Below are 14,003 nucleotides of genomic sequence, written 5' to 3'. Positions count from 1 at the left end.
CAATCTGAATTAAGGGCGGTGATCTTGTCTTTCCCGTCTTTCCATTTCATGGAACCACATTGTTATAGCTTTTTCTGTTGCCGTTGGGGATCATGGCTTCCAGTTCCCACCTGATGTCGTGTGGGAGTTCCCACTGCTCAAGACCGGACTGAATAACCGCTAGCTTGCATAATGTCTTCAGACTAGGATTTAAGTCTAAGATGTACAGGTCATCACGTGTGTATCCTCCAAAGAGGATATGATCTCCCACTCTGCAACAGCACATACTAGACTGCCATGAAAACGGGCCTTTCCCCTTGGGCTCAATCTTCTTCCAGGAGAAGGTCTCTGGATTGAATTTCCACAGATCATTTAATTTCCGTAAGTAAGAGAAGGGAAGAAAGTTGTAGCCACCGAATATGTACAGCTCTCCATTGTAGGCAAAGGCTGAATGACACATGCGTCCTTCTGGAAGTAGCTGTGCAGAAGGCGTGCACAACCAGCAGTTGGTCTCTGTGTCAAACACTCTGATGTTGTAGTAGTCTTCGTCCCGGTCCCCTCTGCCCCCAAATACAAGCATCGTTGCCCCAATGATGGTGGCAGAGTGACGTGATGAAACAGGCGTTGGAGAACCTCTGGTGTTAATTAAACACCACATCATTGTTGTGCTGTCCAGATTGTAGATGTCATTAGTGTATCCGGTAAGATCACTGGATCCTCCGAAGATATACATAACCTTCTCCAAGACACATGCTGAGTGGTCACGCCTCGCCCCTGGAACAGTCCCAGAAACCTTGGGCTTGAACCATCTGTGGGTGTTGACATCAAATGCATAAAGAACGTTGCAGTACTCATCTATGGACGTTTTCCCTCCCCAGATGTAGATGATATCTTCAATCAGAACAGCTGTGTGACCCAAGCGCATGGCTGGAACCTCAAGGGGACGGTCTGCATTTCTAGTTGTTACTGGGGGTAACTTTGTCCAGCGCAAAGACACTGTGTTGAAGACATGCACCTCAATCTGACCCATGTTGAACAAATTCTGGGATTTCTCCCATGGACAGTAGTACCCTCCAAAAGAGTACTCCTTGTGCCCCACTGCCACAGCAACAAGACCAGCTCTCTTTGGTCCTCCTTTCAGTTGCACTATCCAGTGAAACATTTCATAAACCAGACCAAGGAATAGTCATATTGCACGTGCTACAACTTATATTGGTACAGCAGCACAAACGTCACACGGTGGATGGCCATTCCGCGGAGCCAACAGGTTGGATTGGCCAATCAGGGAAGCTGATGCCTGCTGATTTCTCAAATTGAGAGAGCAGAGAATATCCCTCTTTCTTTTTAAGTGGTGCTAACCGCTTCTACATCTGGCTTTGTCTGTTTATATATGTATAAGTGTCCGACAGTGTCCGCGAAGCTTGGTTCATTGGCCAAGCTTCGTGGGACGCTTAATGAAATGTACGCTACTCATAAAAAGTTAGGCCTATATAAAGGGATATTTACTTTAAAAAAAACGTTTTTTTTGTCTACTTCAAACTCCATTTTACCCATGTTAGATTCATGAAAAACACCCATCCTAAACTATCAGAACTATCATGGTTAAAATGGAGTTTGAAATTACAATGGGTTTGTAAAGTAAAGGAAGGAGGCGTCTGATAAAATGAAAATCAAATATCTGAAACTGAATAAAGCAACTTGAAAAATGTCCGGGGTGCACCCAAAAGCCTGAGTAGTTTTGATTGATTGATTGAAGACTTTATTAGAAGTTTGCATAGGAAAAGGTACAGTTTCATGACGGTACAGTTCACTGGTACAAGGTCTACTAAAAGGAGATCCATGAAAAGACTAAGCTTATTTCCACTGGAAACCATTGAAGTATCTCATATAACATTGAATGACAGACAAATAGAACACAGTAGGCTACTATGCAGTAGATATGTAAAGAAAAACAAAAAAGAAAACAGTAAGTCTAAACAAACAGTAGGCCTATATACAAAGAAGGGGCAGGGGAGGGTAGGGTTGGGCTAGGTTCATTTATTTTTACCAGTTGCGAACGGCTGCTGCCTGTAAGTGGTTTTTCAGGGCAATTTTAAAGGATGCTACTGAGTAGACAATAAAAAGTGAAATATCCCGAATTAAATGTATTTATCGAGTTGATCTATTTGCTGCTCAGGGCTCAGATCTGGTCGAGAGCCCGCCTACTGTATCCGCCGGTAATTTGCATAAACATGCACGCACATGCACACTAGTCTCGCATGGCCAGACTGTTGTCTCCCGTATCCGCTCCATACCGGATCTGCAACCTACAAAGTAAATGATTCCTCCTGGGTTCCAGAGTTATAATGTGGTTATAACATATCGGTTCCTGTCTGTCTGTCTAAAGCTTGTTTGGAGCGCATGCGCACCTACACTGGGGGAAATGGAGTAACCACAACAGTGCGCAAATTCACTTGGAAACTTACTAAAAATATGGAGCATTTATGAATTTTTAGGTCGTCCCAACCACAGTTTGAACTCGAGTGAATCTGATGGACCAGATGTTCCTTCACTGCTGGGCAAATGGCAAACACTACCTGGTCTGATAAAATGCTTCATCTACTTCGCCGAATGAATAACTTTTATTCACCAGGTAACAAGACAGCATGCATGTTAACTATTGGGTGCCTGGAAGCAGTGAATGTTGGGTTCATCATGGGATTAATTAGCTTGAATATCTAAACACGATAAATTGTAGCCTCGTAAACCAGTCTCTTCCTGCCTTCATTCGAATGCGATTCGAACAGAAGATGGGAGGAGTCAGTTTACTAGGCTAGATAAATTGTGGTTGAGTGACAACAGTAACTCTTATTTTATTTATCCACACTGTCTTCGAATAAGCTAACCCTAATGGCTCATATTCCTTTTTAAGTAAGGTAGCCTACTTTCATTCTAGAGCCATGCCTGCTGCTACCAGCTAGGGCTGGGCAATACTGTATATCGATATTGTATTGTGAAATGAGGTGTCTGATATGGTATTGTTGTCTTTTCCTTGATATTACAGTAACGTTATGTAATCTTCTGAACATATACCTGACTGTTATAGCTGCATGTATTTACCTCTAAAATACACACTTAGTTATTATATAGGCATTACTGATTATTTATTACAAATATTATGGTCACAATATAGATATTGAGGTAGGCTATTTGGTTACACACACACACACACACACACACACATTTATATAGTGAAATATGATTTTATAAATATTGAACACGACGCAGCCCCACTATCGGCTGTATGTATGTGTGAACCAAGCAATGAATCTAATGTGGTTGCCATTTCACACAGGCTCAAGTCGTGCAAGTTGCCTTAGGTTCGAGGTTGCAGGAGAACAAGTTGGCTGGATCCTGCCCAAAGTTGCTTCCATTTTGGCTGGTTTTCCTGACGTTTTCAATCCACCACACAGCGGTGCCATTTCACTGTGCCATACTCTAGACTCCTATGGGAGCAGGTCAGAGGCCATCGACCCGGTCCTTCAAACCCTTAGGCAAGACAGCACTCTGACATGTCTGAAGGGATGGCGAGATGAGGTGAGGAACCCTGAACAAGCATAAATGACTTTTTCAGTGATGTGTCATGCTTCACACCCACACACACCTGTTTCTTGCTATACCTCCTGACAGTATTTCTCCATACATGCACATAATCATGTGCAACATTATCCTCAAACTATTATCTTCTTTCAGAAATATCAAGTAATGGCAAAGTTCTGTGACGCTCCTCTGATGTGCATGGAAAGATCAGCCACAAGTAGGTTTTGGTACGCACAAAGTCAATGACAGTATCGACATGCACTCAATATACAGCTATAAAGCTTTATTTAAAGTGCCTGTGTCACGGCCCGATATTAGTAAGTCACATGGTCTCTCTGAAAACAGTTTGAAACGGCGTGCAACGTTATGTGATCTAGGCTATGTACTGTAGCTATCTATGTATGTACGTCTCCTCCTCCAGCTCCCCGACACACACACGCACACACGCACGCACGCACGCACACACACACACACACGGACGCACGCACGCACGCACACACACACACACAAATGAATAGTTTCAGAAACGCTGCGCAATCGGCATTTCTCCCCGGTCAGGAAGAGCCAGTCTGTCTCCTATCTCTTCCCGCTCTAGAGCGCTGGTAGCTGGGGAAAGTCACGTCTCCCCACCAGAGCACTATTCTTAGCATTTTTGCCATTTCAATAAATAAGCATAAACAAACATATTCACACAAACAATGTTGACGTAACAAAGAGATTTTTCTCCCCCTTTTTTATATGTCAGCGGCCGTTTAAATATTTATTTTAGATAGAGTTCAGTTCAGAGAGACAGGAAGCTGGGGTCAGACGGGGGGAATGACATTTAACACAGGCCTGTGATCGGAATTGACGTGATCGACATTCTTTTCCATCAGCTTCTGGCACGCCCTTGGTCACCAGAGGCTTTGCATAAGCAGCAATGGTAATGCAGATGCCGCCCTGGTGGTTCTGTCAGTGAGTGTTGGCACTCCTTAGGCAAAGAACTGACTGTGATGTCTGGGCTGGGGTTCCAGACCCTTCCTGTTACATGTCATTGCCTCTGCTTCCTGTCATTCTCCACTGTAGACGTTTCACTAACAAAGCAGAAATGACCTCTCAGTCTTATGCACAATATACAGGTCTTTTCGGAGTGAAGCGTTACGGAGTCCACATAAATGGGTACTGTCGGGATGAAAGCGGGGAGGTGAGGATGTGGTTGTCGAGGCGCTCTCCTACTAAGCAGACCTACCCGGGGCTACTGGACAACTTGGTGAGTGTGCATTGTGTAAACTCAGCCTACACCTAACATGCTACACCTTGATGCATGAGAAACACTAGTCCAGCAATGATAAACTGGACATTTAAACCCAGCCATAGTCAGACTTTGTACAGGAAAGGGACTTAACCATTAGCGTCCCTATGCCAAGTATTGACCCTGTGGGTCCCCAGTCAATTAAGTATATAGGGTTTGCTTGGTTAATACTAGCTACAGTGGCTGATCATTTATCGGGAACTGTGTTTGAAATATATTATGTATTTAATTGAAGCAGGATACCTGGCTTACTAGAATTGATTTGTGAGATCTAAAAACAAATTCTCATACCAAACTTCAACCAGGACTGCCCATTTGTAAATGATTTGTTTTTAACTTGATGGAGAAAGCCCTCCTTCCTAGCAAAAGCATGCATTGGAGGGCCATAAAGTCTGACATTGAGATATACTGCTGTATTGTTCAAGGCAGCAGGTGGTCTGGCTGCAGGTATCAGCATCAAACACACCATGGTCAAAGAATGCGAGGAGGAAGCATGTATACCTGCACACATCGCCGAGAAAGCCCGCCCTGTGAGCACTGTAAGGTAATTTGATTCCTGCCACAGCCAAGTAGCAAGATGATATCAAAGCAGTTAAAATGGTTAAACTAGTCACAAGTTATTTGCATCCTCCTCCTTTTAGATTTGCCATTTCTGGTGAATGTTTCCCCAGAATAGGGGTGGTTAATCAAACACCTGTTTTACAGCTATACCTATGAAGATGAGGAGGGCGTGTTCCCAGAGAGCCAGTTTGTCTTTGACTTAGAACTTCCTCCTGACTTCAAGCCCAGGATAGGGGACGGGGAAGTGCAAGACTTCTACCTCTTACCCATACATAAGGTTAGTGGGCCCTTTTCTAACATTCTGGGCTGTATTTTGTTCTAACATTCTGGGCTGTATTTTGATTGTCTTAAGTACCAGCTATTATACTGTCTCCGACCACCAAACTTTTCATCCGATAGTTCCGACTTAACTAATTCGGGGTAATGCTTTTTAGAAGACGCGAGTGACGTCATTTTGTAGCCGAACCGGACCTTTCCGATGAAAGGTTCGGTAGTCGGAGAGACAGTATGGACAGGCCTTTAAGTTAAGGCATAAGAACTGGTACTTAAGACGATCAAAATAGAACGTCTATATTAGAAACCTCTCAAAAGGTTCTGTATTTTGTTAAGTTGTGTTGCCTAAAATGCACCATTAAATTCCCAATCATTGATTTCTTTTGAACATGCAGTATAATTGAGGGTCGTGTTTATAAAGGGCTTGATTTGTGTTACCAATGAAACAGACCTCTTTCAAATACAGTTGTTAAATGTAATGATTGCGGAGTACGTTTTCTCATTTTTAGGTGAAAGAACTGTTGGTCACCGATGACTTCAAACCCAACTGTGCCATGGTCGTCTTAGATTTCCTTATCAGACACTCCTTTATTGAGCCAGACACAGGTATGTTCCACACTGTGTGCGTGCATGCATGTACTGTATATATGTTCGATGATGAACACGTTGTAATAACATTATCTCTTGCCTTTCATTTCAGAGCCGTTTTACCAGGAATTCGTAGCAGGACTCCATCAAACATTATAGTCCCTAAAATGACGTTGGGAAACGTCCACACATCATCTGAAATGATGGTCTATGCTGTGTAATAACATGGTCTGTCACTTCTCTCCCAGTGAATCAGAAATACTGTACATGGCTTGTAAACAATGACATGCAGACTGATTTTTTTGTGTAAAAAGGAGCATATGAGCAATAATAAATTTGGTCATTCCCTATTACAATTTATTTCCTTTAGAGTACATTGAAAAGAGAACTGAAGAAACATGAGGGTGAATTTGTATACAAAACACATTCTGCCTCACATACCTAAGCTCTTTCAGGAGTTGCTTGCAGTTTCGCAGATGATAATTGACATCATTTTCTTTTCAAGAGTTTATTTTCAAGCATTGAACTTTTTGTCTGTTTTATGTTGATTTAGCAAAATATGCACAACTAATACAGAATACTAAGCCAGTAGAATGTCACAAAAAGTTAAAACATACAGTACAAGAGAAAAAAGGGTGATGGGGGTGTTTGAGATGTGATGAATGGAGTGGTGGGAATGCCAGAATGGGTCAACATTAATAAAAAATAAAATAAAAATAATCACTCCCAATAACAGCCTGGCATGCAGGCAAAAAAACTATTCTGAAAGGGGAATATGCCAATTTGTAAAAGTATTAATACCCAACCGTATACAAAACCATACCCCCTCTCAAACCCTGACAGTGCGTCTGACAGGCCACATCAAGTGAATATCATTATACTGACTAGAAAGCCCAAACTAATGATCAACCAAATTCTTAAGTAAAATTAATACAATACATGAACAAGCTTATATAAAACACTAAAAAAGAAATCTGTTAGTCTTATTATCCAAGTATGCATTTAATATGTATTTATAGTCAAAGGCAAATAAAAACATTTAGCTATTTAAATAAATCAAAATTGCTTGTATCAAATGAACTATAATGTTGGACCATTGGTTCGTAAAAGAGCTGGTCCACATGAAGATAGGTTAGTCTACCTATCCATAGGCAACACAAAGAAAAGAAAAACACCTACGGAATGGCTGCACAGAAAAGACAAGCACAGACAGACACACTGCAAGCCATGGAGGTCACTGACAAAGTTTGGCAAGCACGCATCATTTTGGATGCACGGATGCCACATCTCTTTCCAAACTTGTCTCTACCACAGCAATAATGCTGAGGCTTAGAACCATAGAGAATAGCAATCTTTGTCATATTCTCTTCAGAGAACAAACAGGCAGGCCTAGTTAAGGGCACCACCACACATTGAAAAGCTTAAGTGAGAGATGTATTGTTACTCTTAACCTTCTCTTAGTTGAGGACCTAATTGGAAATCTTAACTGCACAATTTTTTTATCACTTGACAGCTGACAGCAATCATCTTGGCCCTAAATGTGTATACTCCCTTTTATCATATTTGACCTCCAATCTCTATTTCTTTTGGCCTGGTTTGCTATATTTTTAATCCCATGTGAAATCTTTCCACCCTGCTGTGAAGGGGCGTATGATTTTTCCTTGGCCTGGTTCAATTTTCCCGTCCCTCCCTCTCCCGTCTCTCCCAAGCTCTCTATAGCAAAACGCAGGCGTTCTTCTTGTTTCGTTTCTTGGCCTGCAGCGCCGCCCTAGTAGCCATCTCAAATACTTCCCTGACTCCATCTTTCGTCTTGGCTGAGCACTCCAAATAACCGAAGGCATTGATGCGGTTGGCCATGTCCCGTCCCTCTTCTGGCTTCACTGGTTCCTGTTTTGGCAGATCAAGTAACAAAAACAGTTACCCATGTTCAGACAATAATGCCTTTATTGCTGTGTACATGAAATGGTTAGCCGACAACTTAACATGCAACAAGATATTCATACAAAACCTACATATAATTTGTATTGAAGAATGAGGATAAAACAATTGAAGTGGACATTCTCACAGGTTAAATTAAGTAATTGAGGAATTGTCAGAGGATTGTCTTCCTGTAATTAAAAAAGCTCAATGGAATTGACATGGACGTGGTGTGATAAATATGGCAAGCCATCCATTTATAAATGTGTTGTTACCACGCGCTCCTTAAAACAAGTGGCGACGCCGCCAGGCATCCATGCCCATGTGGTATGCGCCTGGACCAGTAGGCTAAGTTAACTTAGAAATTAACAAACGTTTCGACTATCCAGGCTTCCGTCAGTGTGTAACCGTAAGCCTAACCCTAACAATTATTGCCCACCCAGCCATTCACCATTGCCTTAGCTAACCTAACCGAGGGCATCCACAAATGACCAGGTGATAATTTGTTTAACATAGCCCCATAGCTTTAAAGAACAGGACAAAATACCATTTGATCAACACAATAAGCGTGGTGGCCATGTTGAGTTCCTTCCACAGTGGCACTTTAACTTTCACTGATTAGCCACCTAATGTTGTATCAGCCCTTAACCCAATGGGATTCTCAGATATCACCCTCTCAGTCTTTTTATTGATCCTATACCCTGGACAAATAAGGTTAGGACATGGCTGGACACCAAACCACAGATATAGGATACCAACCTGTTTCATCTTTGCTAGTTCGCGACGTGTGTGCTCATCATTTCGCAGGTCCTTTTTGTTTCCCACAAGAATGATAGGCACATTGGGACAGAAGTGCTTGACCTCGGGAGTCCACTTCTCTGGGATATTCTCTGTGTGGAAACACAAGGTATCAGGTCAGGCTCTCTAGACAAAAAAGAAGGAGAACATAGGACAGAAAGAAGGAACTCTAAGATAGAGGTCTCACCTAAACTGTCTGGGCTGTCGATGGAGAAGCACATGAGGATGACGTCTGTGTCTGGATAGGAGAGAGGCCGTAGTCTGTCGTAGTCCTCCTGACCGGCTGTGTCCCACAGAGCCAGCTCAACCTACGAGCAGATCACTCATTTAATACAGTACTGACTCCTCTGACAGACACTGAATGCTAGATGTCTAGAATGATTGCAGTACAGCTTCAACAAATTGTCTTTTTAGACTTCGGGGCATCCCCTCTGTACATTTCAGAATGGATGCATGTTTAAGTAAACAAGATCACTAAACAAATCAATAGAAATCATAGATCGCTTTGACAGCTTTCTCTGCTGGGCATACACATATACGATTGGTCGGAGATAGTCAGAAAGGCCAAAAAGTAATAAAGTTGTAAAACGTGTTGCAATGCGCTGAGCTTGTAGATCAGCTATTTTGGAGGAAGATGTTTAGTGATATGGAGGGAAAACTGGAGGAGTCCCAGTATAGGCCTCCTGTGGTTAAACAGGAAGATGTATTTCTTATTTACACTGACGGCCTGGCATTTCATGAAGATGACTTATTCTGGGGCGCTGCTGGCCTACTGGTCCAGGTGCATACCACATAGGCATGGATGCCTGGCAGCGTCGCCAGTTTGATTCCCGATCCGGACAACCTTTGTGTCACTCCCCATCTCTCCCCCCATTTCCTGTCAGCCTACTGTCCTATCAATAAAGGCATAAAAGCCCCCCCCCCCCCTTACTTATTCTCTGATCTGTCTGTCCTCTGTTACCAAAGGTATAGTTTTACAGTAGTTGCTAAGATGTGTATATGCCCATCAGCACTGTCAGAGCAGGCTAATCAGGATAAAGAACTCATACAGGTTACAGGGTAAACAAGTGAAATTGGAAGTGATGAAGAAAAAATAAAATAAAATGAACTGGCAAAATTGGAACTGGAACACTATCAAATTGAAACTGATAAATTGGCACTACTCTCCAGACTGGATTAAGTTGGCAACCCACCTGAAAATGTATTTACTTGAGAGACATGTTATGAACAAACACTATTAATGATTCCTGTGGGGATAATATATAGATTGTTTTACCACAAAATACACAAATTAACGGGCTGCTCTCTTGGGGGTGGGAGGGAACGTGTGTATGCCTTTTGCAGTTTTCCCATTGTTTTCATTGGCTACTCAGTCCTCCCTTTAACTGGGTGGAAGTGGCATGTGCCCACTTGTAGCCAGTGTGTTTACATGATGTGGTTAGCGGGCAAGCCTGCTAACGTGTGCAATTTGTTAACAGGGGATGAAACAATTCCGTCCACGCGGCTTGCCGACTCACAGCGTGCTCTGTGCAGGCACTTGCTCACCTATTGGAGCGCACAAGCAGGCCTCCCAAACCTTAATGTCTTGCTGTCAGTGTGCCTGCCGTGTTGTCAAAGAAAACTCACAGCAATGGGGGTGTGTGTGGTTAGCAAAATGTCTTTGTGCAAAACACAAACATGCGAGAGGTACTGAAACAGTGGCTTCTCAAGAACATTACATTTACTAGATGTATTAAAGTTTCAGTCTCACTTGCGTACAGTCACCTCTCGCGCGAGTAATAAAGTACTATGCCGTTAGAAAATAAACTAATAAACGGTCGCTTATCAGAGATGTTACCGATCAATCGGCAATGGATCGGATCGGGCCGATCAAAGCGTGATCGGTGATAATCGGTGGTTTAGATCAAAAGGTAAATTCACCGATCCGATCGGATCGGTGAATCCGATCAACCAGCCGTTCAGTATGCCCACTTGAGGCCATTTTGGGGTATTGATTTCCACAGTGCTGAAGGAATAATTAGTTACTGCTATGATAATAAATACATAGTAATGCTGGTAAATAACTATAAGGCAAATATATAAATGAATTCATGAGTGAATGAATGAATTAAAGTTAAAACATTAACATTTAGAAAATATAAATAATAACTTGATCGGATCGGTGATTGATCGGTATTGGGTGATCAAACTTTTGTGATCGGTGCTCGCTGATCGGTTCCAAAAAACCTGATCGGACCATCCCTACTTATCAGGCAATACCAGCACAGCGAGTTACGCCAAATGTTTTGCGGATTATTATGTTTATAAGACAATGACCATCAAGTGGAAGATTAATTCATATTTAGAATACCAAATTGAAATAGACAGCATCTCAAATGATAACCAGAGGTTGTTAATAAGCTTGAGGAAAAACATTTGATCTGTTTTTTTGGGGGGGTTTTTTGTATCTAAGTTGTGCAAAGGCAGTTAACTGGCTTACCTGTTTACTATCCACCTCGATGTCGGCCACATAATTTTCAAACACTGTGGGCACATAGACCTCAGGGAACTGGTCCTTGCTGAACACTATGAGAAGACAAGTCTTCCCGCAAGCACCATCACCAACGATCACAAGTTTCTTACGGATTGCAGCCATCTGAAACCAAATATCTCAGAGTTAAGACAGAAATGCAACACACAATCAATCTAGAGCTCTCAGGTCTGTACTGCACTGAACATGATAGAAAATTAGTCAGTGTAGGGAGTGTTGTGGAGAGTGTATATTTAGTCTATAATTCAGAAGGACTGTGAGACGAAGAGTTTTTCATCGCTCAAGCATAGACACACAATGCTCATTCCAAATAGTTAAGCAGATCTGTCAAGATTGCTGTCTTGGGACAAATGTTTATGGTTTATTAGCAAAAAAAGGTAAATTACAAACTTGTCCCATGTATTACCCATGGTCTTAATACCACCATTATCATGTTATGAAGTCAGAAGTGGGAGCGTGTCGATATTTCGACATAACATTTGTTCGACGCAGGTGAATGTTAACCTAGTGAAAAGCTATTCTGCCGACGCTGGTGAATGCTAACCACTATGCCTAAACTTAACCGAAACCCTAACCTCTGTAAAACTATGCCTAAACCTACTGGTATCCCTAAAACCTAACACTAACCCTAACCTTTAGTCGAAATAATAACACATATAAATAGCGATAATTGCCCGTCAGAAGTTAGGTGCAATTTAAATATAACAGTTGTGGGAAATATGATGAATGAGTTCTAATGGTTGAATTGTAGTGAGTGGCCACTAAAAGCCATGACAGACCTGAAACTGTCAAAACAGCACTATGTAGGTGACAGACACATTACAGTTACTTAAAGCCTTGAGTTACACATTCTTGAAGAAAGTTATTAGCTGTCAAGGCTGTCAGGATAGCTAACATTTCTTATAATGACATGTGTCAGGGGTTACATGATGCAGTGGGATACTAATGGTCAGAGTCAGCTGACAAGCCATCACCATGACAGAAGTGACATGTTTACAGGCCATTAACTTAATAACAAACATGGCTAATCAACGCTTGAAAATGTCCAACGTATTAGGCCCTGGCTACAAATCCAGGCCCTAACTATAAATATTACAAAATGCCAATAATATTTATTTTCAGGAATATGGGAGTCAAATTTTCTGCTAAGGCTGCAGGATGCCAACATCTGTGACTTTTAGGACCCACAACTTCAACAAGGGTAATGATACATAACAACACTCAATTGTTGTTATACAACTTATCGATGCTTTTGATCTGTATAAATAGATCTCATGATTCCCATTGGCGGTGGACATTTTTGTCAGAATTCACCATATACATTTTGCCACATACATACAAAATGAGTGGACAATAATATTACCAGAAACACATAAAGAGCTAGCCCTGAATGATCATAATAGGGTTGTAACTTACTATGAGTGTGTACAAATGGATCTGTGCAATCTCAGAGTTATGGTGGTCCTTGCAAATAAAACATTTGAGAACCACTACTAGTGGACTCATACTGTGCCATACATACAGTGTCATACATATTCTCAAGAAAATCTGGAGACTTGACATTCAGTCAGTGGGTTTTATGATCAAAATAAGAAGATTATAATGGTGTGTCAAAAAGAACATCTAAAATGTGCCACGGACAAGACCATGTCTTTGCCACCCGTGTACAGACATATTGATGACCCCTGCTGATGAGAGAACTTGGCATGCTAAATGTTCAGCAGTGTTGTCGTCGGCCAGACAGACAGGCAGTTCCCCTCCCGTCATCATCAAAGCTAACACAGTTAGCGAGCTAACTTTAGCTAGCCTCTTTGCTTAGTTTATGGGGGTCAGCGGCCCGCTTTATAAAGTCGGCCACACTGTTAACTTTAGGAGCTTAATTTAATTTATTGCGTGTCCTTATTGGGCAACTTAACACATAAACCACGGATCATGACGGCACCGACTGCGACAAGAGAGAGGCGGTGTAAAATGTTTTCCTTTTACCGTTTTCGTGTGAGATGAGAAGATGCCTCCTCGCCTTCCTTTTCTTTTCCTGCCCGACCCTTCAAGCCCCGCCCCTTACAGTGTGCCACGCCGATAACGTCCACCCATGCCTCGGACATCTGGCCAATGCGACGCGGGGAAAATGTGAGCGACGGCTGATTGGGCCAATGAGCAGAGCGAGTGAATCACCCTATCCACAGTTCTCTTTTACCGGCGTTGGCAAGAGTGTATGGCTGCAGGGGTGGAGTCACCTCTCTCAGCAGAAATCTTTCTTGTCAGACCTCTCGTCTCAGGTACAACCATAACAACGGCAAGTCTACAGGGTAAAAAATCTTAAAGGAAGCTGCGTTCCACTGTACTGTGGCTTGTCTGCCTTTTTGGAACACGGAAAATAAAACGTTTCTTTACAATGAAAAGTAACTTTTAATAATAAATAACAGTAGGCTATTGCATTAATTCTTATTGCCAAAAGTTCCTCTTCAAACCTTTATTCAAACTGGA

At 42.1% G+C, this 14,003-nt stretch overlaps 3 protein-coding genes across 3 annotated transcripts; 1 reads left to right on the top strand and 2 right to left on the bottom strand.

Annotated features, from left to right (window-relative positions):
* Nucleotides 1-46: 46 nt before the first annotated feature.
* On the bottom strand, nt 47-1,141 carry LOC308290886 (kelch domain-containing protein 3-like; the record flags this gene model as incomplete). Its single annotated transcript, XM_080732800.1, has 1 exon — nt 47-1,141. One exon carries the CDS (start codon nt 1,139-1,141, stop codon nt 47-49), a length of 1,095 nt encoding a protein of 364 aa, XP_080588926.1.
* Nucleotides 1,142-2,402: 1,261 nt separating this feature from the next.
* On the top strand, nt 2,403-6,575 carry tpk2 (thiamin pyrophosphokinase 2). The gene is made up of 8 exons (XM_080733061.1): nt 2,403-2,611; nt 3,314-3,555; nt 3,712-3,775; nt 4,677-4,807; nt 5,275-5,393; nt 5,555-5,687; nt 6,193-6,289; nt 6,384-6,575. Exons 1-8 carry the CDS (start codon nt 2,542-2,544, stop codon nt 6,428-6,430), a joined length of 903 nt encoding a protein of 300 aa, XP_080589187.1. The 5' UTR covers nt 2,403-2,541; the 3' UTR covers nt 6,431-6,575.
* Nucleotides 6,576-6,602: 27 nt separating this feature from the next.
* On the bottom strand, nt 6,603-13,565 carry rhoaa (ras homolog gene family, member Aa). The gene is made up of 5 exons (XM_080733062.1): nt 13,503-13,565; nt 11,466-11,621; nt 9,174-9,294; nt 8,948-9,078; nt 6,603-8,158 (listed from the first exon to the last, which is right to left on the bottom strand). Exons 2-5 carry the CDS (start codon nt 11,619-11,621, stop codon nt 7,985-7,987), a joined length of 582 nt encoding a protein of 193 aa, XP_080589188.1. The 5' UTR covers nt 13,503-13,565; the 3' UTR covers nt 6,603-7,984.
* Between the last annotated feature and the right edge of the window lie 438 nt (nt 13,566-14,003).

Source organism: Nannobrachium achirus, assembly GCF_963921795.1.
Source record: "Nannobrachium achirus genome assembly, chromosome: 9".
NCBI classification, from domain to species: domain Eukaryota; kingdom Metazoa; phylum Chordata; class Actinopteri; order Myctophiformes; family Myctophidae; genus Nannobrachium; species Nannobrachium achirus.
This window is presented reverse-complemented; position numbering and strand designations above follow the sequence as displayed.